Raw genomic sequence first — 25,630 nt, forward strand, 5'->3', positions numbered from 1 at the left:
TGGATGGTTTGGTGCTGAGATAGAGTTGGGTGTCATCTGCATAAGAGTGAAAGCTGAGACCGTGTTTGTGAATAATCTGTTCAAGGGGAAGCATGTAGATGGTGAAAAGGAGAGGTCCAAGAACAGAGCCTTGAGGCACGCCCTGGTTAACTGGGGCGGGGGATGAGTGAGAGGTGCCAATGGTAACAAACTGTTTTCTTTGTGAGAGATATGGGTGAAACCAGGAGAGAGCTGTACCAGTGATGCCAAGATGGTGAGACAGGCGGTCAAGGAGGATGGTGTGGGATATTGTGTCGAAGGCAGCGGTTAGGTCAAGGAGAATGAGGAGGCTGATGTGTCCAGAATCTGCAGCTGTGAGGAGGTCTTTGGTTATTTTGATAAGGGCGGTCTCAGTGCTGTGGTGAGTGCGAAATCCTGATTGAAGAGGTTCATGGAGCTCATGGTTGGACATGTGTTGCTGGAGTTGGGCAGCGACTGCTTTTTCGAGAATTTTGCTGATGAAGGGAAGGTTGGAGATCGGTCGATAGTTGGAGAGGTCCTCCGGGTCTGATCCAGGCTTCTTGATGAGATGATCATAAACAATTCACAGCCAAACAGGTGTGGTAACAGATAACTAATGATATCACATATACAGATAGACTTCCTCTAAGTACAATGTGTCTGTTCACTTTTTCTATGAACTGATTTATTTAAAAGTGTCTGTCTGATATTAATGCGTACCACGCCGACATTTGATCGCCTCTTGTAAAACAAATGTCATTTGAAACTCACCACTGCTCCTCTAATACTTAAGTTTACGTTCCGTTTGAACTTTTTGTTTCCCCAAACAAAATAATTTATTTCTTTCTGAGATGAGAGGCACACCTGTCAGCAGAGTCAGAGATTTGGCTTAAACATGTTTTCTTCTTAAGTGGCTGCTAAAAATATATATATATAAAAAATATATCTTACATTTTATAAAAACTTTCAATGCTTTAATAAATGCGGGACAAAAATGGGGGTTAAATATGCCTACTCGCCAATGTGATCCCAACTCCCACTTTCTTGCTAGCAATCGGGTCTTCCTATGGTTCTACATCCTCCTCGTTCACATTTACAATGCCAAAGGGGCAACAAGTATGAAAAAAAGTGGGAATATCTTTCAAATGTCTTCTTTCTTCTGTCTCTTTCTCAGTTTTTTTTATTTTTACCTTTCTTTTTTCCGCTCCACTGCTCAGTCGTTTGTTATCTATTTTACTCTCCTTCGCCTCTCCACTCTCAGGGTCACCTGACTTGGTGACCACACAGCAACCAGAATTTCTGGTTATTTTCTGGTCCAGAAAACTTGTATTTACAAATATATATAAATACAAAAAATAGTTCAGAGTTTCTCACCAGTCAAAGCAGAAATTGTATTATTATTTTAGCTTTTAAAATAAAATATGATAAAATTGATAAAACCAAAGGCAGGATGACACAGTAGGCTGGGCTAGGAGGCCCCCTAGAGGTCGATACCCCCCGGACACCGGCCCAATCGGTCCCGTGGTAAATCCGTGGCTGACTGGATGGTTGAAGTCTGAATAAATGAGACATATTAGCAATTTAACAATTTCTTCATTTAACCAAAAGGAGCTTCAATCTTGTATGGAAGAACCATACACGGCCACAACTGCCTGCCACCTCCTCCTCAGCCTCCTATTCTTCAACCAGCACTTGCCCCAAGTCAGCCAACATGGTTGTGTTGGTCACTCTGGCACGAACAGCACACCCAAGCTGATGCCACAAGTGTTCAATAGGGTTGAGGTCAGGACTGCAGGCAGGCCATTCCATCCTCTCCTCTCCCAAATGCTGGAGGTAGTCTTTGATAAACCCCACTCTGTGGGGGCGAGTGTTGCCACCTTGGAGGACTTAGTTCAGTCTCAGACTGTGGAGATATGGGATTGCCACTGGTTGCAGAACCTCATCTCGATACCTCTCTGCAATAAGATTGCCTCCGATGACAACCAGGCACCTGGGGTACCACAAGCTCAAAACAAGAGTCAGTAGCAACAGCAAAATAAACTGTTTGGCATTGGCAGAGAAGATTTGGCACGTTTTTCATTGGGTGCAACCTACATACTCAGCTCTGCTGCTCATCCCACAAATGCATAATCCTTACAAATGTGGCATCATTTAAAAGGGAAATAAACAGGCTTTCCAACTGCATAAGACTTATTGCCAAGAAGTATCATTACAACAAAGAAATAATGTACCAATTACAAATTTCCTTGCCTTTTAGTGCTATGTGGGAATGCTTTTGCATCTTCTTAAGATAAGATAAAAGGTAAGATATTCCTTTTTAGTCCCACAATGGGAAATTCCAAAATATTGAAGATTTTGAAAACTCTGCACTGTTTTAAGTAAATATTTTGTACGTAATTCAAATTATACATCCAGACGCTGGCTATTCTAAAATGGTAAATACTCTCATTTCTTCTTATTAAATTCAAGGAGCACTTATAATTGTTGTACTTTCTGAGTCCTCACACCAATCTTGCATTGCCAAGAATGTGAGACAGCTGTGAGTGTGTGGACTTCAGTATATTCTGACTCTGAGCACATTCTCCTTCACATCTTTGGTGAGTTGTAGATTTACAGTTGGCAAAACAGTAACTTAATATTACATTGACATCTGGGTTCCAGCCAAACAGACATTCAGTAGTTTTTAAACAATTACCATGACAAGTAGTGTTTGTGTTTTGTCAGATAAAAGCAGCTGAACTGATGTCAGTCTTTGACAACATGTTTTTCTCTTTGGCTGAATATTCTCATGCAAACATTCCACTGTTTCAGTTTTGGCTGGAAGTTTCTCAGTGAGCAGAAGGAGAACATGTTGTTTTCCACTCATAATAGCCAACATCTCCTAAAAACGTCAGTGTGGAATACACAAGTTTGACCCCCTTGGTTACTGTTGCAATACATTTACATACATTTACATACACACACATTTACATACAGTGTTTGACTAATATTAACACATTACAATTAAAGAATTATTGTCATGAGCATGGAAATCATAAAATCTTCACAGACAAATCCAAGTCCCTCCGCATGAAAGTGACAAAAAACTCTCAGTCCCTCTCAGCATGTGCTCTGCACAATATGCTGGCAAAAAAGGTCAATAAGAGAGACCGCTGAACAGTTGTGGATGGCAAGTTTTTGTTGTTTTAGGCAGGATGACATATTTGTGTGCAAATACAACTAGAAAAGCCATTACTGTGTCTTCAGTATTATGATTAAAGTTTAAAAATATGAGCTTTTTTCCAGTCCAAGGATCTCCTCCATCTAAGATTGCTTTAAAGATCACAAGGTAAGCAGTCAGTGGCTTTTTTCTTTTGTGGTCAGTGGAAGGGGAAAGGGAGTATGAGGAGACTGAAACCAATAAACCTCAGACTTAGTATTGGAAAGAGCCAGTGGGTTGTAGAGGCCAAAAGGCACCATTTGTTGGAGCATTGATGAGATAATGGGGGCAGCAGGGTCTCTTCAGAGCTGGAGGGAGCCAAATGCTTGATCGTTACATTAGAGTCCATGCAGGCATCAGGACAGGATGGAAATAGTGATCAATGATCATCTTCTAGAGAACAGTACACACTGAATGATTATCCCCCTGATGTGCTATATTAATGACCCTGTAAAGTGAAAATATTTTGTTGTATGATAGGTCACTGTGTTATGAACCCCCAGGTCAAATTTCAGTCAAATAAAACATATCTTAGTTTATAAAATTAAACTTCAAAACCAAGCAGTGACATCAGCTTACAACAGACTGGACTGAGATGAACTGCTCTGTGATTTTATATTGTAGTGTTAGAGGGGCGGGGTCATTCCTTTCTGGGGGCTCATGACATCACAAGGCCACATATTTGACCCACCCACATTGAAACAAGCAAGGAAAGAGGTCAAAAACTTTGTAAGGGTCTCAATCCAAAATTCAGTCACATGCAGATCTCAGTGTTTTCACATGTTTACAGCAACCATATTCCAACATACACTATATTGCCAAGGGTATTCACTCACCCATCCAAATAATTGAAATCAGGTGTTCACTTTCATGGCCACAGGTGTATAAAATCAGGCATCTAGGCATGCAGACTGTTTTTCCAACATTTGTGAAAGAATGGGACGCTCTCAGGAGCTGAGTGAATTCCAGCGTTGTGCTGTGATAGGATGCCATCTGTGCAACAAGTCCAGTCATGAAATTTCCTCACTCCTAAATATTCCACAGTCAACTGTCAGTGGTATTATAACAAAGTGGAAGTGGTTGGGAACCACAGCAACTCAGCCACAAAGTAGTAGGCCACGTAAAATGACCTGAGGGGCATAATACGCAGAGGTTGCCAACTTTCTGCTGAGTCAATCGCTACAGACCTCCAAACTTCATGTGGTCTTCAAATTAGCTCAAGAAAAGTGCATAGAGAGCTTCATGGAATGGGTTTCCGTGGACGAGCAGCTGCATCCATGCCATACATATCAAAGTGCAATGCAAAGCGTCAGATGCAGTGGTGTAAAGCACGCCGCCACTGGACTCCAGAGCAGTAGAGACGCGTTCTCTGGAGTGACCAATTGCGCTTCTCCATCTGGCAATCTGAGGGACGAGTCTGGGTTTGACCATTGCCAGGAGAACGTTACTTGTCTGACTGCATTGTGTTTTAATAGTCCTCTTTGCTCTTCAGCACCTTGCAGATGGTTCTCTAAATGTTTAGACTAAGAATACGAGGAGCGAAGACATCGGGAATGACATGCACTGTTGTTCAGTTTGTGAGGGAAAAAAATTCAACAGCTGTTGGACAGACAGCAGTAAATTTAATTCAAACACACATGGTTTCCAGAGGAAAAGTACAATTGAGCTTTAACTCAATACAAATCAAATTGGTTGCCTTGATATTGTTCCAAACATTCCTCTTCCTCAGGATATGCTACTTTCAGTCTGATATCTTATATGTTTGTTCATTGTTAATTCCATCTATCAGTGGTCATCAATTTGTACAAGTGCTGGCTTTTTCCTTGACAGGCGCTTTGGGGGCTGAACTCTCAAATAAACTATAACAATAATTGTAGCGATTGGTGTAGGATTTTTAGTTGAACCCAGAAGCAGACCAAAAACAGAAGAAGCAGTTTAACAGATTTATTGTAGGGGATTTAGAGGAGGTGGGGGGATGATCCAGGGTCCAGGACATGAGGGGGAAATCCAGGAGATTGTGAGGGCATAAGGCGACAGGTTCCGTGCAGGAGGTAGGTAAGAGAGTCCGAAGTGAGAGTGTGGCAGCGTGGCAGAGATTGGGCTGAAGCACTGGCGGCATGGAAAGGCACTGGAAAAGGCAGAGGAGAATAGGATTAGTCACAGACACAGGAGAACACTGGCAATACTTGCAATACTTGAGAGAGAGTCTCAAAATGCACGAGTGAGAGGCCGATACCACATGAGATGTGGGAATAATGTGGCCCCTGAGAAGCATAGACTGTAGAAAGAATTGGACAAACCCTGTGTGACGTCTGCTTACAATAGGGGAACTCGAACGGCTCTTGAAGCCAATACGTGGAGGCTTCCATATTGAAATTGCTGTCTCAACCGAACTTTGGATCAACCTAATGGCCCGCCCACTAAACGTGACTTCCTGTCAGCCTGCTAGCTAGCATTCTGGTTGACAGAAACGGAGCCTCTGTCTGCCGAGCTATCTGTCAATCAAATGAGACGCACCAATCAGCTTTCATCCTGAATATAATCCAAACAATCGTGTTACAAAAAAATTCACCCCCTGTACAGTGGGAGCACAATAAGACACTAGTTAATGAGATATGTTTGGTGTTTTGAACCAGGCTGTAAACCAGTTGTGTCAAAACCAGCTGTTTAAAGTGTGCAGACGGAACTTCCGTTGTTCCTGCAGCCAGCCTTAAGTGGACACTCGCAGTATAGCTATTTTTTGCACTTCCGCATTGGCTTCATTTTTCAGGACTGAAGGTTGCCGCTTGCTGAGAAGCCTCGCCACAGAGCTTAAGAGGAGGTGGTGAATGCGGTGATTGTGTGCAAGTGCGAGAGTGCCATGAGAACCACTGCAGGGAGGCGCCCAATCTCTGTGAAGACAGAAACAAACACACCATGCAGGAAACAGACATCCGGAAACTTTCCAAAATAAAACTGAAGAGTGCCACAATCACCACAAATAATAATAATAATAATAATAATAATAATAATAACTAGAAAAGCACTCAGAGAGCGCAGAACTCCGCCAGTAGCCCTATCTCCCAATAGTAAAGAATCCTTTAAAAAATTCCTGGAAACAGACGGTGATCCGGATCATTCCCAAAATCTAATCAACTCTCCCTTATGCCATTTCTGACATTTCCTGAAAATTTAATCAAAATCCATCCATAATTTTTTTAGTTATGTTGCTAACAAACAAACTAACAAACCCTGCCGATCACATAACCTCCTTCGTGAAAGTAATAATACAAAGATTTGGCCTAATTAACAGATTTGTGTTAAGAGATTTAAAGTTTCTTTCAATTGTACATAATTTTTAGCCTCTAACAGTGAGATCAGTTCCTAAACTGCTGTCAGCCACAAGGGGGCAATTAAGATATCTTAGCTAAATATTTCTGGGGCTGTCATGTTATCCATCATTGAATTTGATACTCATATGCTGTGTACTGATCAGGGAAAAGTCAAAGTCAGCACCAAAACAGCAGCTTTAATCAATAATGGACTGATAACTATGAGTCTAACATGCATCAAATTTGCTAGTAACGGCTGACAGGTGAAGTTTATGAAGTTGTTATAATAGGGAGTTTATAAAAGGCGATACCCAAAACATTAGACCATACCAAAATTTTCCTTTACACATTTATTGAACTTGATCATGTTCTGAGGGTCAGGCAGCAGGATGTGGAGGGCCTGTGGCCTCTGGGCTGCCAGTTTATGATCACTATCATATATATTTTACATTTCTCATCTGTCACTGCCACAGCTTTGAACTAACTTTCCATTGTGTTTCATCCATGTATCTGATGTTTCCCTGTTATCCCTGCGTCTATCTGTGTCTCTAGCTTGCCATCTCCTGCTGATAACAATCAACTGGCCTGCTCATGTCTGCACATCTGCCTTCCATCACTTATTATACACACTAATAAACTTGACGGGTTCTGGTTAATTAAAATTTGATTTCATTGTGTTTTATTCTGTTTAAGCTATTTAAAGTTCTTTTGGAATACTTCTCACTTATCTACCTGTCAGTAAGGAAATTTGTGTTTGGTACATTGTTTCTTTGTTGTAACAATGCTTCTTGGTAATAAAACTTATACCATTGGAAAGCCTGTTTATTACCCTTTTAAATGATGCCAAATTTGTAAGGATCATGCATTTGTGGGATGAGCAGCGGAGCTGAGTATGTGGGTTCCGCCCATGAAAAATGTGCCAAATCTTCTCTGCCAATGCCAGACAGCTTATTTTGCTGTTTCTGTTGACTCTTGTTTTGCGCTTCTGGTACCCACAGGTGCTGCCAATCAGGTGCCTGATTGGCAGCACCTGTGAGCATGGGCCCTGCTACAGTGGTCAGTAGATGTCTGCTTCAAGAATCGACATGCCACGTTTGACTGATCTGGATAGGGCCCGTCGGTTGGGCAACTTCAAGCTGGTGTTCTGCAAAACCAGGTTGCAGCATTGTTTGGAGTGAACCCTTGTACCATCTCATCCCACAAATGCATGTTTCTTACAAATGTGGCATTATTTAAAAGGGTAATAAGCAGGCTTTCCAACAGTATAAAATGTATTGCCAAGAAGCAACAACAAAGAAATAATGTACCAAACACAAATTTCCTTAATTTTTGTTTTATGTTTACATGGTTGTTAACTTCTTAACCCTTGCTAACTCCTTTGACTCTGCCTGGCCAGTCCAACATTTTTTTTGCAGCCTTCCTGCCCTTGGCTTCAGCCAAAAAGCGAGCCATCTCATTCCAGTTCGACTCCCCAGTGCCCTCACAATAAATCTGTTGCTTGCACCCAGGGTAGGTCCGAGTAATTTGAAAGCCCCGGGCAAAGACCATTATGAGTCCCTTCCCCATTTCACTAAAAGCAATTACAGTAGCTGAACAAAATAGTTTGACGCATCACTTTTCAGGTAAGAAAAGAATGTCAGATGACTACAGGACAAACCCAGATCTGCAAAGTTAATACCCAAAAACCCAACAGTACTTGCTCATCATCTCTTAAGCCTGGTTTAGACCAAAGAATCGTTATGAGACAAGCTGACGCTTGCAACTGCTTGCCAGTTCACACTGCTGCAAATGTGGGAGACAAGGGGCTGTTTCTCCAAATCTCTGTACAGTTTACACTCTGGCTTTTTCTGTCTTATCCTCACATAACTTTGTAGCACATAATATGAAAGAGGACAGTGATGGTGACTTACTTGCTACAGTTCCAATGCTGCTTTTGTCAAAAAAAGTAAATTTATAAAAAAAATAAAAGTAAAAACAGAAGTTGTGTTTAATTTATATGGATGCTCATTTTCTGCTTTAGTCAATGATTTTTTTTTTCAATCTCAACTCCCAAACTTTAATTTAAACAAACAATATTGACCTTATCAATAAAAATGTTCCCAAGGGTTTTGGCATTTTGTCAGTTAAACATTCCTTAAAACACATCATCCAGAAAAGCTTTTATCCCTATTTCAGTTGCAAGGTCTGTGCATGAATGTGTCACTTGGGCCACCAGCTGTCACATTTGAGCAAAATTTGAGCGAACATTCCCACCTGTCCCCCAGTGTGCAAATATTTCCCCTGGTGTTTTCCTTGTTGGAGTGTAAATAAAGGAAAAAGGAATATGTTTTCTTTTCTGCGGATTCAGGAACCCTCTCAGGTCCAACACTGGCATCCTTGCAGAACATCCGGATCTTTCATGATGGTGAATACTACTTTTCCATACTTTCCTGTGAGTTTCCAAAGTGCAGCCTATTTGTACCACAGATGCAGTTTAGATGAACAGAGTTACATGTTTTTCTTTATAGATCTTCTTTGCACCAAGACTCTTTATTCAGAGATCTGAAATAGAAAGCCTCTGTAACCAAAGACTGATAAACAGCAAATCCAACATGTCCAGGATCTGATAACTGATACCTCCGTGGTTATTTTGAGCACCGAGTTGCGCTCTAAACAGCACAAAAAAGTACACGTAGGCCTAGCCTAAGCCATGAAACTGAATCTGTTCTTATCGACCCAAGCTCCAGTAAACGAGAGAACAACTGAACAGCATTTTAACACAGTTATTCTAACCGTTTTTGAGCTGTTTCATGAACGACTGTTTCGTGAGAAGTGTGGGCAGATGTGTACAGCGTAGTGCCTCAAGTCTGATTAGACTATTTGAGATGATAATTCCTTGTAAGTGACACACAGAACGTGAGTAAGGCGTGGAATTGTGCTCTCTGCGGTTTTATAAACAGTGTAGTGACAGAAAGTGCAGCAGAAGGCTGAGACGTGAACCTGACTCAGGGAGCACCGCAGGAGAGACGCCCACACAGACTGACAGACTGACGGACCCCCGCTCCATAAAACCTTCACTCGGTGTTAGGCTGCAGGAAGGATCCTTTACCTTCAGGCCATGAAACTTCTTCGCCAGATGGATTTATCCATGGAATCATCATTGGATTCTACCAAAATGAGGCAGGGTTTCTAGTTTTTATTTTTCTGTTTTTTTGTGATTCAGCTTTTGGTGGACTCGATGAAATTGTTTCTTGATTTATGGATAACAAGGAAAACTTGACTTCTGGTGGCCTACGTAAAGTTATATATGGACTATGTAAGGACGGGTGAGTCAGTTCTTTTTTAATTAGAAAATGATTTGGAAAAAAAAATTAAGTAACTTTCCCCGCTATAAAACATCGTGTCTGATAAGACTGAACTTAAACTGCATACATAAGCATCACACGGTGATTCATAGGCTGTTAAATTACTTTGAGCGTGATTTTTTCCGTTCGTGTTTTCTCTAAAAACTGTAGCCTATTGCTTTAAATTTCCCGCAGACGTCTGAAACCTTTAGATTTATCATCTAATGACGCTTCCTCCACAGTGAGCAGACTGCTGCACTGACAGATCAGACCAAAGCCCAGGCTGTTTCAAATGGCCTTCAATCTAGAGAACTGCATGGGCTTATTTCATTTCCCTTAAAAATGAGTTAAACCCAAACTTTCAAACTGCAGCTGCACACATGGGGTTTGGATGTTGAATTAATTTCACATGCAAAATACATTTTAAAAATGTCTTTAACTACACGAGCTTACTTTACATGACAAGGTATGTTCCTAGACATCAGATGTGAATCCCTGACTAGAATCAGCTGTTTAATTTCTTGGAATCCTTGAAGTTCCACGGTTTGTATTGAAGAGCAATTTTAAACATCAAACAGTATTTATGTTTCTAATTATAAATCTATAATGCTATTCTATAATCTTAACCCTTCAATTTTGATTATTACGTGTCTTTAAGTTGTTTCCTTTTTAACCTGCATGTACTTTAATGGCTCTTTAATGTAGGCTACAGTATATTTGCATATACCAATTAATCTTTTTTCTCTTGCAGCCTATGGATTTTGTGACCTCCAGAGTTCAGTAATGTTTGCTTTGAGCCACTTCAATGGCTCAGCTTCCCAGCCCTTCCCTCATTTTCCTAATGGCAGTAGAGGAAAGGTTGGTGCCACAGTGACTGTTGAGGAGCTGTTACATCACGGAAACCTTACCTTTTTGCAGCCCACCACCAGTGGTGTCATTGTTGTTGTTTTGTCCATGACACTGGGTATCATCTCAAACATTGTGGCTCTCTTCATCCTGCTAAATGCGTACTCCCAACAGCGCCGTCGTACCAAAGCCACGTTCCTTCTTTTTGCCACATCTCTGGTGGTCACTGATTTTATCGGCCACCTGATCCCTGGTGCCTTGGTTCTTAGACTTTATCTCTCTGGAGGTGTGCATCCTGAGGACTTCAACTCTTCAGACGGGATGTGTCAGTTCCTGGGTGGCAGCATGGTATTCTTTGGCCTGTGCCCGCTCTTCATGGGCTGTGCCATGGCTGCTGAGCGCTGCTTGGGGGTCACTAGGCCACTGCTGCACTCATCCCTGGTCACCAAAACCCGCACAAAGATCTGCCTGTCTGTCATCTGGATGGCTGCTCTGTGTATTGCCCTGCTCCCCTGCTTCCATTTGGGCTCTTACATCTACCAGGACCCAGGGACCTGGTGTTTCATTAAAGTACTCAGTGACACCACAGAGGTGGATGTGGCCTTCGTGGCTCTGTTCTCTGGACTAGGTCTTTCCTCGCTAACTGTGTCATTAGTGTGTAACACCATCAGTGGGCTGACGCTGGTGCTCTCCCGGCTCAGGAGGCAGCCTGGCTCCCATCATTCGACAAAGTCTCATGACATAGAGATGGTGGTGCAACTTGTAGGCATCATGGTCACTTCGTGTATCTGCTGGAGCCCTCTGCTGGTGAGTATGAACAAGTACAATGAGAGTCAACCATACTGTAAATTCATATTCAGTAACTGACCTTTACACACGTTTCACCAGAACTTAGAGGGAACTCATTCACTTTACACAGGCAAAAAAAGCACCCAAGTAACATCATTAAGCCTATGATTATGTTTTTTTTTAACCCTTTAACATATTAATTACTCATTCAGAGCAGTGTTGTGACCCCATCTATATACACCTTTCACCAAGTCTTTGTTGCTGCTGATCAGTGAAACGTAATTACACCTGTCAAAATACATAAGAGTAACTCACAGTTTGTGAAACAGGCCCTCTTAAGCTGAGACTCCAGCCCCCAAACCAAAAAAATCTGTGTTGATTCAAACCAGTCACCAATTGAGCCATGAGAGGTAGAGCTAATGGGCGTATCCCTCAATTCCTCTTCCATGAACTATGATGCCCCAACTCTGACAAAAGAATGCTGCAGTCTTAAACTGTGTTTACACGTGGAAGAGAGGAGAAAAGAGCATTTTATTTGGATCAGTAAAAAAACAATGGTGACTGAAGCTTAGGAAACTGTGTGTGAGCTGTCATTTCTGCAGTTTAAAGCACAACTGTGTTGAAATAGCATGTAAATTGTGCTAAAATTCCTTTTTCTTATTTAAAATAATTGTACCACTCCTTTTACCAGTAGGCTGTGCTCCATGTCGCTCAAATGCTGCAAACATACCTCTTGAAATAAAATGTGCTGATGGCTGGAGAGGGAAAATCCAGTCTGACTAACTCATCCAGATAAAAATGTCTGTTATTTTGAACTTCATTCAGATTTTAGGTGTGGCCTAAGCTATGTGCAGAAACAAAGTCTTCACAGAATCCAGCTGAAATGTTTGCCATTGTTATAAAGGTACAATTCTCACACAACAGAAGCAGATTCTAAAAGTCCAGGGTTGGTCATTTTTCAATGTCAAACTGAAGATTTGGTATATAGCAGTATAGCACTTTCTAACCTTGCAAAGCAGAAGGATACGCCTGTTTCCGTGTTTCTCACTGGATGTGTGAAACAAATCCATCTGGCGAGCCAGGTTAGCACTTTTCTTGCCATCTGGCCATTTCAAGCACATTTATACCGCAGGTCACACCTACCCATTCACACTCATATTCATACACTGATGGCAGTGGAAGCTACTGAGATTTGGGCACCAGTATTAGCTAATCCCATTCAAACACAACCAAATACATTTACACACCACTTGCGAAGCAGTGGGAGAATCCTGGGGTCAAGTGTCTTGCCTGAGGACATATCATGTGACTGATGCAGCTGGGGATTGAGCTCAATACCATCTGGTTGCAAACGCTTACTTTATCTACTGAGCTGATGGCATCTGCAACAGCACACCTGTGTAAGATATGTAGCTTCATGTTTTATTTCTAAGGGTTGCATCTAAACCCAATTCTGTTGTGGAAACAACAACTTCTGGCAGATACTGTTGCATGCGTCTTTAAATCAGAGTGAGTAGATCAATTAATTATTCAAGAAATGAATGTCAACTGTTTTCACAATGCAGCAGCAGTGGGGTATTTTAATAAACAAATAGATAATCAAATACCACCAGAAAGTCTCTTTCTAAAGAACATTTTTAATATCAGTTGTATTAGTTTTTAAAACACTTGATCAATCACCTAGCAGCATTGCTGATGCAGCAATCAATTTACTTACTTAGAGTATTCATGCTTTAAAGCTCCTGATGATAAAACTGTGTCTCATATGTACTTGATTGATCAAATGAAGCATTACTATCCTTTGGACACATTGCATCTGGTGTTTTTTTAAAAAGTGATATTTGATGGGACTTTCTAAAACAGAGGCATATGACTATGTATGTCACACAAAAGGCTTAGAAAGAAGGTAATCAAGAAAATCCACCTATTGTTTTTTCTCTCTGCAGATCTTTGGCCTGATGTCCGTGATTCGCTCCTACACAGGATCTATTGGAGAGGACCTTTCCAGATATAAAACTTTAATGGTGATGGGTGTGCGCCTGGCCACATGGAACCAGATCCTCGACCCCTGGGTCTATATTCTGCTGCGCCGCACAGTCCTCAGCAAGATCTACCTCATTACTAAGTGTCAGGGAGGCCTTAGAGCTAAAATGTTGGGCCGATGGGAGCCATCATTTCCCAGCTCAGAGAAGAATGAAGTCAACTAAATCTGAGCTGACAAAGAGACTGGTAAATGACCTTGGTATACAGTACAAAGGCTGTTTGAAGGAGAGATTTACATGGAGGCAAGTTTGAAGAACTAATTATGAGGCATGGATGGTAAATAAACTTTTAAAGTTTTAAGCATTTCTCGGCTGGTCCAAATCAGAAATGTTAGACGTAAGATGATTTAAAAATCAATTTTATACTCACTGAGTTTTTATCATTGTGTTTACTGACAGGCTTTGGAAAAGAACGCTAGCAAATGCCATAGTGTTCCAAAAATATTCTTAACATTCCTAAGTTTTATTACATTGTAATTTGGATACTTTTGCCTTTAGTATGAATGCGTTACCAGCTTAGGTAAATGCAGACACAGTTAGGTTTCTTGGTGTGTAATCTACAGGGAACTGAATAGCTATTATTAGGTTTTATTCTCAAAATTGTATTTATAGTGGGCAGATGAATGATGCTTCACCAGCACTACACCAGAGGACTATAAAGTGCATTGTTATAAATTCAAGTGAATGCATTTCCTGATGAAGGGTTTTTCTGTGGGGTTTATGTATTTCAGTTGCATAATTCATGTTCAGTGCTTCTTGTCAAATGATAAATTCAAGGCCAATACTTGAAATTTTACTTCAGTGAGTATATGTAAAAACATGTGAATTAAATGGAAATAAAACAGAGATGTTCTTAATCAGGCTTAATGTTTTGAACATGCTACATACACGCATGCACAGTAGGATCCTATAGCCATGCCAACAGCTGTTGGCTATTTTATTATGGTTTCCTAACAGAACTATTTTTAATTGTCCCAACATTTCATGCTGTGTCAGATTAAATAAAACTGATGTATTTATTAACAACACTAATGATTTTCATTAGAATCATTCCAATATTTAATATTATTCCTTTTTTTCTCCAATCAACTTGGGAGGATAGGGCCAATGCTTCCTGTACCTTCTCCTATAGGGTGTTCTCTATGGACTGCATTCAGTCATCTCCTTTTCTTTTTTTTTCTTTTTTTTTCTCTCCACCCTCATGCTAATGAACCAAAATTCTGTAAGCTGTTATTTATTGTAAACTTGCCCAGGGCATTAAATAAAATTTGAAATAATAAATAAATACATAAATAAATAAAGGTACCTTGGAAATGCCTGGGAAGTAAAGGAGAATCTTCCCAGCTACCCGTCCCAATTTCCATACCCTTATCTATTCTTGCTGGGTGTAAAACCAGCGACCCTCCAACTTCCAACACAAGTCCCTTCAGACTGAGTTTCTGATGCCCATGCTCCTCGTCTTGAGTGCTTGGATTTATGCTTTGAATAACTGTCTTCTCAATGACTTTCCACACAAACAGACCAGTGTTGAAAATATGTTCTAATTTGTTCTTGATATGCTACTCTGTGTTCAGTGACATTACATATTATCATGTAAGGTCAGCCAAGTATAAACATTCATTTAGTCGTGAATTGGACTTCTACATCATTATGTAAAGTCAGGTCAGATCCAGGTAGTACCAAATCATTAAATTAACTTATGATAGTTTTTAACTGAGGTGTTAGCCTGGATTCCCCTGTTTTATACACTGTACTTGGTAAATCTAATAAGTTTTCAAAGCAATGTACAAACACAACAAAAGCAGGCCTACAGAATTATCCTAATCATGTAGTAATAATCGAGTATTTGGATAGAGTTGCCTTCCATTAAGCTTCTACAGATGAAATGAGGAGTTGGTGATTTACCCCCATTTAGGCCGATCATGTTTTTGTATCAAAATAGTAACAGGATGAACAATGTGGAAGACTACAGACACTAACAAAGACCATGCACATTTTAGGAGCATTTCCCCTTGAGTAAATTAGATGTTGGAAAGAGATGCAAGTTTCTGTTTTTCTTTTTCATTTTTTAAAATTGTTTTATATCATCTTTATTTACGAGTTGTCAAATACATCACAGTATTAAAATTGGGGCTCGAGGTATGTTATAAACAGATAATAAAGGAATGCAATGAAATTAAAACAAACAGAACTATTGACAAAAAAGTTACAATTTAAATAAAAACTAAACAAAATTATAAATTCAGTTCATCACAAAAATCTGTGGTTTTAAGAGCTTGTGCAATAGTCAAGTGTTTTTAGGTAGGACTTTACATAGAAGATGAAGACATTGAACTGGCTAGTATGAATATGGAACTTTGCCAGAAAAATGAGCAGGTTAATAAAGACATATTTCTTCTGTGAAGATGTTACATCATTTAACAAACCAAACAGTACAAACTCATTTTTAAACTTAAGTTGCAAATCTAATTTTCTGTTCAAAAAGAAATTCAGATCATTCCAGAAGGTCTGACTATAAATGAAGTCCCAGAAAAGGTGGAGAATAGTTTCAGCTGTGTTGTGACAAAACGAACAAAGAGGGATAATGTCTAGCGTGTGCTTTACAAAAAAAATTAGTTAACTGGATAGCATTTGTGTAAAATTTTCAGCGATACATTTCATATCTTATTTGAGACAAAAAAATTCACTCAGCAATAATCAAGTCTTCCTCCAGTCAATATCAGAATACAAGCTGTTCCAGACAAATACAGATGCAGGTTTACTACTGCAGATATTTCTCTGAATCATTTCCCTTGTACATTTTTAGTGGGTTTTTAAGAAAGGATCTGCATTACGTATGTAAAACTTAGTTGTGATATTCTGATATCCACAATCTGTAGTAGCAGATGAAATAAGAAATTTATACCAGATGGAATAGCATAAAAAAAAACAGCATATTCCTTAGGTTTTACAGGGAAATTGAATCATGATAAAAAATTCACCATATGTAAGTAACTGCCCCTCCTTGTTAAATAATTGATGATACAAGATATATATCATTATCCGCCCAGATCTTAAAGAATAACTTAGGTTTAAAGCAGATATCTTTGTTATTCCATATGTAACATTTGTGCGGGGAAAAGTTAAGATTGTATACCAACGACCAACACAAAAACAGCTGTTTATGAAGACAGGAGAGTTCGGTAAGTTTTTCTATGCTGGAATTACATCTTAACAGAAAATTTAAATGTCCCAGTGCATCAAAAATATGCAATGAAATAAAGTTCCATGAGGTATTTGGATGTATCAGGTACCTTTTTATCCACTTGATTTCAAATGTGGATTGTAACGTGTCAAAGTCTAAAACACTGAATCCACCAGCACTTAGCTTATTAATCTTTACATTTTTTTTTACAATCGTTACAGCCTTAGCATAGACTTGGTGCCTGCTGCTGGTAGGATAATGTAAAAAGTAGTATTTTGTTGCATCATTTAGTTATTTGGTCGTAATACATTTACTGTCTTTCATCGTATATATTTTGATTAATAGCTTTACTTATGTGCTACAATGAGGGAGCCAAAGTTTACTGAGTTAACAAAACTTAACTTGAGACTTTCCATTTAAAAATCAATTGATAATGTGATTAAATCAACAAATGCACTTTGCCATGGGCCTGCCACCCCTAAAAAATCTCCTGCCACCCTCTTGCCACCCCATGAATATTTTTCTAGATTCACCCCTGACTTCACCTACAGAGTGAAAAAATCTTCAAGTTCAGTAGTAGACACACTGGATTTATATAACGTTTTATAATAATCCTCACATATTTTAGCAATATCCGTTGGATCGTCTTTTCCTTTTTTATCTAGAAAACACTGAGTTTAATAGTCAGTAAAATTGTGTCAAAATCATACTCACCCACTCTTTACCAGAAGGGGGCAGTAGGTTATTTTACAACTTTTTTGACAACTGCATTGGAACTACCAGAGAAGGAGTCGCGAGCCAGCACTGATGAAGAGCAACTACTTAACAGCGTCGCTACCACGAAACAGTTGAATCCTATATATTATTGTTCACAAAGGTGAGGGTTGAATGTACAAACCTACCTAAAACAAAAGACTAATTTTATGTCATATATATTAAAGGCTGACAAAATGACACTGATATCCTGGTAAACGTTTACTTGTGCGAGCTTGCTAACATTAAGTAGGCGGTCAGTGCTGATTGCTACCATTAGCGTTAGCTGAGCAAACTGTCCGTGATGCTTTGAGTTAACTGGTTAGTAACGCTATTAGAGCAAGGTTGGGTGACAGGATAATTAGCGTGTGCATTTTATTGTGATTTATTACTTTTGTTATGTTTAATGTATCAAGAGGAGCTACCAAAGCACACGTTACCATGTATGGTGTGTGCGCAGTGAACGTTAGCTTAGAGCAACAACATTGCATGTGAACAATTATGTTACTTTATCCCCTTTTCCGCGTTCGATTGAATTGTCTTGTATTGCCAGCTTTATGTTAGCCGTACGCTGACCATTAACTGTTTTACTTTTAACAGATTTGCTCTTAGAGTCGTGACATGGCGACTGCTGCAGTATCGATGTGGGATGAGCACCAGGCGTATGAGGAGCTACTGTACTGGGACAGTCTGATACAACAGGGCCATCGGCTACTACCGCATGATTTTGATAGGTACAAATACTTTATCATTAATGGGCAACAAAAAAGACTTACAAATCCAGTGTGTAAATAGGGAATAAAAACGACATCTACACAGTCAGATTCTAGATTGCAGTGCTCACTTCTCTTGTGGTGACTGTGGTAGCCAGTGGTTTTTAAGAAACTTGTATCTGTTATTTGTTCCCTTTTATTGTACTTTAGAAACATGCAGGGTGCTAATTTAGATAGGGCTACTAGAAAAATTATGATTCATTTTTTTACCAAATTTTTCTCCATTACTAAATGCTACCAGGCTAAATATTACATACTGCACCTTTAAGTACTGTAACACAATTTAGTGCAATATAATGACTATATTCATTTTCTAGTAGCTTTTCAAATACATCTTATGTAGATGGTCAAATAAAATAATAACACTCAACAGCAATATGAGGTATAAAAAAATTGTTTGAAGATAGCCCTAGACCAGGGGTGTCAAACTCATTTTGGGCCAGGGGCCAGATTTGCTCCAATGAGAGGTCCTGCAGACCAGACAGTTTTTTTAGCATCATCAATACAACCAAATACTGATGTATAGGTTGGCTGCTGGAATATTTATGAATATGAATTATCCAATATTGGATGCATGTACCATTTAATAAGTGCTAAGTGTTTACACACAGAAATGTTAATTGGCATTCAGTATGACTGTTTACTGTTGTAAAACAGCAACCTGTTGTCCACAATATCTGATCTGACCCTGAGATTTCACCTAAATTGGGATCAGTTAACAGAGTCCAGAGAAGGGGGGGGGGGGTTCATCTCTTACTGAACTACACCCAGTAAGCCCCAAATTTGATCCTGCTGAGTGAAAACTTGACTTTTAAGCTCATGTATGAGTCTCTACAGTCCTTCTTCTTCATATCCATTCTGTTTGAATTCCCCTGACATCCCTGCATGCGCCATGATCTGGGTCATCTCTGTGCGTAATTTTGGATGCCTCTTAGCGTTGCCCCTTAATCTAACAATCAGACCTCTCGTCCAGATTAGGATCAAATATTCAGACGTACTTTTACCATTATGAGAGGAATTTTTACCCTTTGATGAGAGCTTGAGGTAAATAAGCCACAGGACTTAAATAACATGTCCTGTTTAACCGTAAAAGATCAAGACCATAGTTTCACTTCTTGTTGACATAAAATTAAGTCTTATTTAAATAAATTCAATTGATATTAGTCTGGCATTACAGTTTTATTGTAATGAGCATAAATCTGTAGGGAGATTGAACTGATCACCAAAGTGCGTCCGTGTTTGTGGTAGACAGTCAGAGTATTTGCTATCTGTAGAGCAGCTGTTTTTAGCTCAGTCAAGGGAAGAAGCTTTGTTTTACAAGGCAAAAACCTCTCATAATCATTAAAGTCCTACATTCTGGAACTGGTCGAGGTGTAGACAGGACTGGACTCCATTAGGATGAGAGAGTGGACTGCAGCTGTGCACAGTGGCTAAGTTCTTCATCTTTGATAAAATCTGTGTGTTTGTGAAACTGAGGTGATGCTGCAGCTGTGGAAGGTGATGCTGTGCACTTTGCTGTCCATGTTTGTTTTTCTGTATGATGTTCCTCCCTGCTCTAAAGAGAGTTAAAAATTAATACTTTCAAAAAATGTCCCTCTTTTAACCCAAACGTCTCACAGGCCAGATGACACCTGCTGGTGGGCCGGAAGTGGGCTGCAGGCCACACGTTTGACACCCCCCACCCTAGACATTGCCCAAGAATGTATACACGTATGGGAGGTTATACAAAGCTGAGGAAATACCTTTTTTGTGCACATTTTTACATGTGGACTCTTCATGTATAAGTGGGTAGTAGATGAGGTGACTGGAAGCTGATGGAAGTGGTACATTTTCTTTTTTTGTTTCAACAAGGGAAGTGCAACTTAACATGAAGCTGTCACAGCCTGCAGATTTGCATATTTAGTCAGGCTGGGAAGATCTAGATTGTTAAATCTTGAAGACTCTTTGAAGGAAAAAAGATAAAGTCTGCCTGGTACTCCTTTTCTAATGAATACCTGTTCTGTTTAACATGCTTTTGACTCATACATCAAAGTGTTCTACTTATTTTGTCTTTTTTGTCTTCAGATATGAGGACCTGCGTTACTGGTATGACTGCCTGTGCTATGAGGAGGAGCTGAGACAGTACCATGACTACATGGCAGCTGTTGAGGAGGTTGAGGATGCACAGCATCATGAGGTTATTACTGTCTTGTTAAACTGTCCCCCAAATGACTTGAAAGTGCTTATCATATTGCTTGCACAGAAGTTGTTTCTGGAGCATCTGAATGTTTCACTTTCGAAACCATGCACTTCAAAAGCATTGCAATGAAGCGATGAATCTTTACAATTCTGATTTTTTCCTTGTGTGTTGAATAAGTACACTTTATCATTCTGATCTTGATTCATTGGTTTACTGTACATTGTCTGTAGAACTAAAACTGGCACCTACTATCTAAGAATTCCTTTAACCAACACTAATATTTTTCTTTTTTTTTTTTACTGAAAATTTATCTCTAAATGACATAAAAGCAATAAAGTCTGAATATTTATTTGCTTTTCCTCCACACCTTTGCATTTCCCTGACAAAACCTTTACTCTTTTGATGTGAAAATTAAGGAAGCTGCTATACCGAAGGCACGCATAGGGCCATATGATCGGCATGTCATGGCCAAACACTCTGAGGTGTATCCGTCACCAGAGGAGCTGGAAGCAGTACAGACGATCATCTCCCATGTGGAGTGTGCTCTGAAGGCGGTTTCTGACCAGATGGATCCTGTGGAAGGAGTTGGAGAAAATAAAAAGAAAACTAGGTAAGCAAGGAATCATGGTCTTTGACTCTCTTAGCTATTAAAAAGTGTAGACATTTGAAGAAAGATCTCTGTTGTGAACTTGAAGCATATAAAGCTTTTATTCTCTTTCTCTTCTTATAGCAAAACTGGTGATATACAAGAGCGTGTCCTACGTGGGGTCATGAGGGTTGGTCTTGTAGCCAAAGGACTTCTACTAAAGGGAGACATGAACCTGGAGCTTGTGCTGCTTTGCTCAAGCAAGCCAACGATCACTCTTCTTAAACAAGTGGCTGAAAAGTTATCTGCACAATTAGAGGTAGAGCTGCGTCCCTGAGCTTTTTCACATTATCTCCATAAAACATTTGTCAGAAATAACTATTTAAGATGTTTTTCTTTTATGAGTCCCTCTTTGACTTCTGAAGTGTTGCTGCTCTCTTTAATAGAAACTTTCAGCAGGGACATACACAGTAAGCCAGTGTCCTGAAGAGGCTGCTGTTGTTGTGTCGAGCAGCAAGGAGTCCATCCTGACTCTCACTATCCACCTGACATCGCCTCTTGTTAGGAAAGACCAAGAGAGTTCTGAGGCAGAAAAAGAAGGTAAGTATGTTGGGTCACCCTTTAATTAGACATGATCTTCCACAGGCCTGATCTGTGTTTTCTCAGCGCAGTCACTGTACTGCTTTACTGATCTGCAGTTCTGCACTGAACAGTAAAACATCACGATAGCTGTCCATCCTCATTTCATTGAACCACAGTGGAGCTTGTACAGTGACTGTCTCGGACTGATGCCAGTGAACACCCAATGAATGTTGGCTCTTCACTCGCTCCAGTGTCCTGTCGTCGTCTTGTGAAAAAATGGACATTTGCCAGAAAAGCAATTTTTTTAACGTTGATAAATTCTGCTCATATTCTTTATTACATTGCCAATCATTAAAACAGCTGTTTATTCTTGTCAAATTGTTTTCATATTTTGAGTGAAGGTTTTTCAAGAATAACAAGTTAAAGCGCGTATTGCATGTACTTGATGCTGAACATGTAAATTTGGCACCAGCTGCAGCAAAACTGATCAGTTATAAGGGCATTTCTTTGACTTTACTTAAATGAAAAAAAAAAAATCCTAGAGAATGAAAGAAGAAAAAAATAATTATATTTTAAGTTTAGATTAAATGTTAGGATGGATGAGTGCTAAATTCTGCATCTGTGTTGATCAGCATGAGTTTTTTTTACATAAATCTAAAGTTTTACTTCAAAGATTAGAAGATCAGGGGAAGCCCCATGTACAGATCCATACCAGCCTCAGTGCAGTTTTAGTTTGTTACTACACTGCACACTGGGGCTGCACAGTTGAATTGATGAAGTAAAAACTGAAAAATTTAGTGCATTAATTATAACTCTTGGTCTCGATTAACCTTTTATATTTTTATTTATTTATTAAGATTTATTTTGGGAATTTTCAGGCCTTTATTACACAGAGGAGGACAGTGGAGAGAGTGGGGAGAGACATACTTTAAAGGGCCTCACCGTATTCGAACCCAGGCCGCCCATGTACATGGGAAGCGCCCTAGACCGCTAGGCTATCTGTGTGCCTCGTAACCTTTTATTTGTTATCTCATGAGCTGTGTTTGACTAAAGAGCAATTGTCTGAAGACATTGCAGGCTGTTATTACAGCCATAAAGCTGATGGTCACCAACTATTTCATGTGAAGTTGGCTACTTTCACTTTCTGTTCAGAGCATCTACTTTTTTGTTGCTAAACATGATCATTAAAACACGGACCTATTTTTATAATGTAAATTATATCAGTGGAGTTGTGTCAGGCTTAGAAGCAAAAGATATTATTTCATCCATCCATTTCCTATACTGCTTATCCCATTCGGGGTCGCTGGGGACAGGAGCCTATCCCAGCTGTCATTGGGCGAGAGGCAGGGTACACCTTGGACTGGTTACCAGTCAATCACAGGGCTGACATATAGAGACAGACAACCAGGCACATTCACACCTACAACCAATTTAGAGTCACCAGTTAACCTAATGAGCACGTTTTTGGTGGTGGGAGGAAGCCGGACACCCGGAGAGAACATGCAAACTCCACACGGAAAGGCCCTGACCGGGAGGTGGACTGGGGACCTTTTTGCTGTGAGGCAACAGCGCTGACCCCTGCACTGCCGTGCAGCCCCCTATATTATATCATTCTTTTGTATATTTTATTATCAAGTATAAAGTTTGGATTTGGATCATGACCAATACTATTTGATGAAAATCCCTTTTGATACAACTAGTTTGAAAATGTACTATCTTCATGTACTTTAATATGTGCTAATAATTAGAATATTCCTTTGCTTTTGTTTCTTATAAATTTGATTGAATTTAGTCATATAAACTGATATGAAAATGTTTTGAAAAATGCCTGCTGCTTTATAGACTTGTTTTATTTATAGACTGTAGGGCTGTAGTTTACCAAAGAAAAACTTGGTCAACCAAAATCGTACCCAGGCACCAACCAATCGACTGGTTGTTCAGGTAAAAATAAATAAATAAATAAATAAATAAATAAAAATCACCTCATTGGGGACCAGTTTAATCCATACAGGTTCCTTGCTTCACCTGCTTGGTACTCTAAATGACCCTTAAATGAACATAACAAACCTTTGAAAGCATTTATACATTTTTAGGCTCATCACATCGTACTAAAATGATAATTATTTGAGAGACGATCAGCATGCACCTGCCTTTGATTTCTGTGATCCCTGCGCGGTAACTCTTTAAACTCATACAGCTTACAAAATAACCTCAGATCATTTTTTTTCATCAATTTATAATGGTAACTATTAACAGGATCACTCGATCCAGCCCGCGCTGTGTGATTTGACGAACATAAAGCAGACAGCATGCAGTGTTTATTTATGGAGGTGAGAGGGAAAAAGTTCGGTCATCGGGACTTGATAACCAGCAGTGATCGCCTTTTATGTCCTCTGCTTTCTTGTCTGTCTGTAAGAGAAGCTAACGTGAAAACTTTAAGGTTATAAAAGGAGAAGATACTACGCAGTCTATTTGCCAACAGGTGAATTAAACTGATCACGGGAATTGATGCAGTGAGGGAGGGCAGAACAGAGACACCCAGCAGTGCCGACAAGGGTGATCTTTGTTGAACAAAAGCTTTTCGACCAATCAAATGGAAGCTGTAAGCCCTAACAGACTTCCGTTTTTATGTGGAGTTATAAAGCATTGTCCCAAATATCCCTTTAGTTCATTTAGATTTAGACCAAGATTATGTTTTATCTTCCCCTATAATATCAAGCTTGTGCTTTTCCCCTTTGATGTCTCTTATCAGTCATGAGACCATTTGTTCAACAACAGTACTTAAAAGACAAGTTCATCATTTTGGATAGATACTTGTATCTTTTATATGTATTGCGAACAAAAGATGTCACTAGATATTTGCATTTTGCATAAAATTAATATTATAACTCACCAAAAAGCCACCGTGTTTTAGTTCGCTGTGTGGTGTGATGTCACGCTGCTTCAACGACCTCTGCCCATACTGTTTCTTTGCATTCATCTGCCTATCTATCCAGCGTGGTGAATTTGAGTTGAGTTTTTTGAGTTCCTTTTAAAACAAACTGCAGATTGGGGTTAGAGGAGTTTTATAGATGTAGAAAACAAATTAAAACATGCACATAGCTGGTATGGCTTAGTTTGTGTTGTGATATTTTATTAAACTTTGCCAGGCCACTTTTGGATAAGGGAGTACATCAGTTTTGCTGCAGTATGGAGCAATCGTGTAAAAACATTCTAAATGCTTGTGATTTACAACTGATTGCCTCTAAGTTTTGTCAAGTTTTGTAGGGACGCTGGACCTTTGACCAACCGGACACACTGTCTCAGGAGGGGTGGGAAGCAGTGGACCCTAATCAAGCCAAGCAGCTGAGGGAAGGGGGTATTTAATGTAGAATATCCAGTAATACATGGACAACATATGCTGTGCATTGTTGTAAAAAGGGACTTTATGAGTCTTCAATTTCATTTTAACACATGTTAAGTTACCTGGGTTCTGTGACAGGTGACTATTATTCTTGTTGGAACTAAAGATTTAAACACTGGGTTTTGGCACCCTCTGTCCATGCTGCTGGTGGTTTGGGGAAAGCTGCTTCTCCCTAAGCTGCAAGACAGAGCCCAACCCCCTTGGTCAAACTGTACCTTTTCTTCTTACCCCACTTCGTCAATAGAAACGCGAACAGTCAACGATCCGCCTGACGTTCTGGACAGGCAGAAATGCCTAACTGCCTTGGCGTCTCTCCGCCACGCAAAGTGGTTCCAGGTTTGCATTCACGTCCTTTTAAGTACTTGAGGTTGAAGTTTTCAATTAATTGTCTTTGCTCATTTTCTTGTCGCCTCTTTATTTGTAACAATGCTCCTAGTTTTTCATGGTGTAGACATATGTATTAATTAGGGGTGTAGTGGTTCACAGAAGTTACAGTTCGGTTCATACCTCGGTTTTGAGGTCACGGTTCGGTACGGGTTTGGTTCATCGATTAAAAAGAAAAAGTCACAGATTTATAATTCTAGATATCCCTCGCTTATAATTTCTTTTACTAACGTTAGTGCAGCTTATAATTTTTTACATGTTCAAAATATACATTTG

At 39.6% G+C, this 25,630-nt stretch overlaps 2 protein-coding genes across 7 annotated transcripts in view; both read left to right on the forward strand.

The window, feature by feature from the left end:
- The first annotated feature begins 8,797 nt into the window (after window positions 1–8,797).
- On the forward strand, window positions 8,798–14,350 carry LOC121507953 (prostaglandin E2 receptor EP1 subtype-like). 5 transcript variants are annotated; one of them, XM_041784376.1, is made up of 3 exons: window positions 8,798–8,914; window positions 10,585–11,486; window positions 13,415–14,350. In XM_041784376.1, exons 2-3 carry the CDS (start codon window positions 10,617–10,619, stop codon window positions 13,673–13,675), a joined length of 1,131 nt encoding a protein of 376 aa, XP_041640310.1. In that variant the 5' UTR covers window positions 8,798–8,914; window positions 10,585–10,616; the 3' UTR covers window positions 13,676–14,350. The 5 variants fall into 5 exon arrangements, with proteins under 5 accessions (XP_041640310.1, XP_041640308.1, XP_041640307.1 ...); XM_041784374.1 differs by lacking the exon at window positions 8,798–8,914 and adding an exon at window positions 9,237–9,815; XM_041784373.1 differs by lacking the exon at window positions 8,798–8,914 and adding an exon at window positions 9,237–9,805.
- A 3,124-nt stretch (window positions 14,351–17,474) lies between these two features.
- Window positions 17,475–25,630, forward strand: part of LOC121508090 (interleukin enhancer-binding factor 3-like) — a 29,031-nt gene continuing 20,875 nt past the window's right edge. For both annotated transcript variants that reach the window (XM_041784603.1, XM_041784604.1), the window contains exons 1-7: window positions 17,475–17,571; window positions 18,048–18,181; window positions 20,285–20,396; window positions 20,816–21,009; window positions 21,130–21,304; window positions 21,432–21,585; window positions 25,215–25,306. In XM_041784603.1, coding sequence (XP_041640537.1) covers window positions 18,069–18,181; window positions 20,285–20,396; window positions 20,816–21,009; window positions 21,130–21,304; window positions 21,432–21,585; window positions 25,215–25,306 — 840 coding nt within the window. In that variant the 5' untranslated portion in view covers window positions 17,475–17,571; window positions 18,048–18,068. The remainder of the gene's footprint in view (window positions 17,572–18,047; window positions 18,182–20,284; window positions 20,397–20,815; window positions 21,010–21,129; window positions 21,305–21,431; window positions 21,586–25,214; window positions 25,307–25,630) is intronic.

Source organism: Cheilinus undulatus, linkage group 4 (genome assembly GCF_018320785.1).
Source record: "Cheilinus undulatus linkage group 4, ASM1832078v1, whole genome shotgun sequence".
NCBI lineage: Eukaryota > Metazoa > Chordata > Actinopteri > Labriformes > Labridae > Cheilinus > Cheilinus undulatus.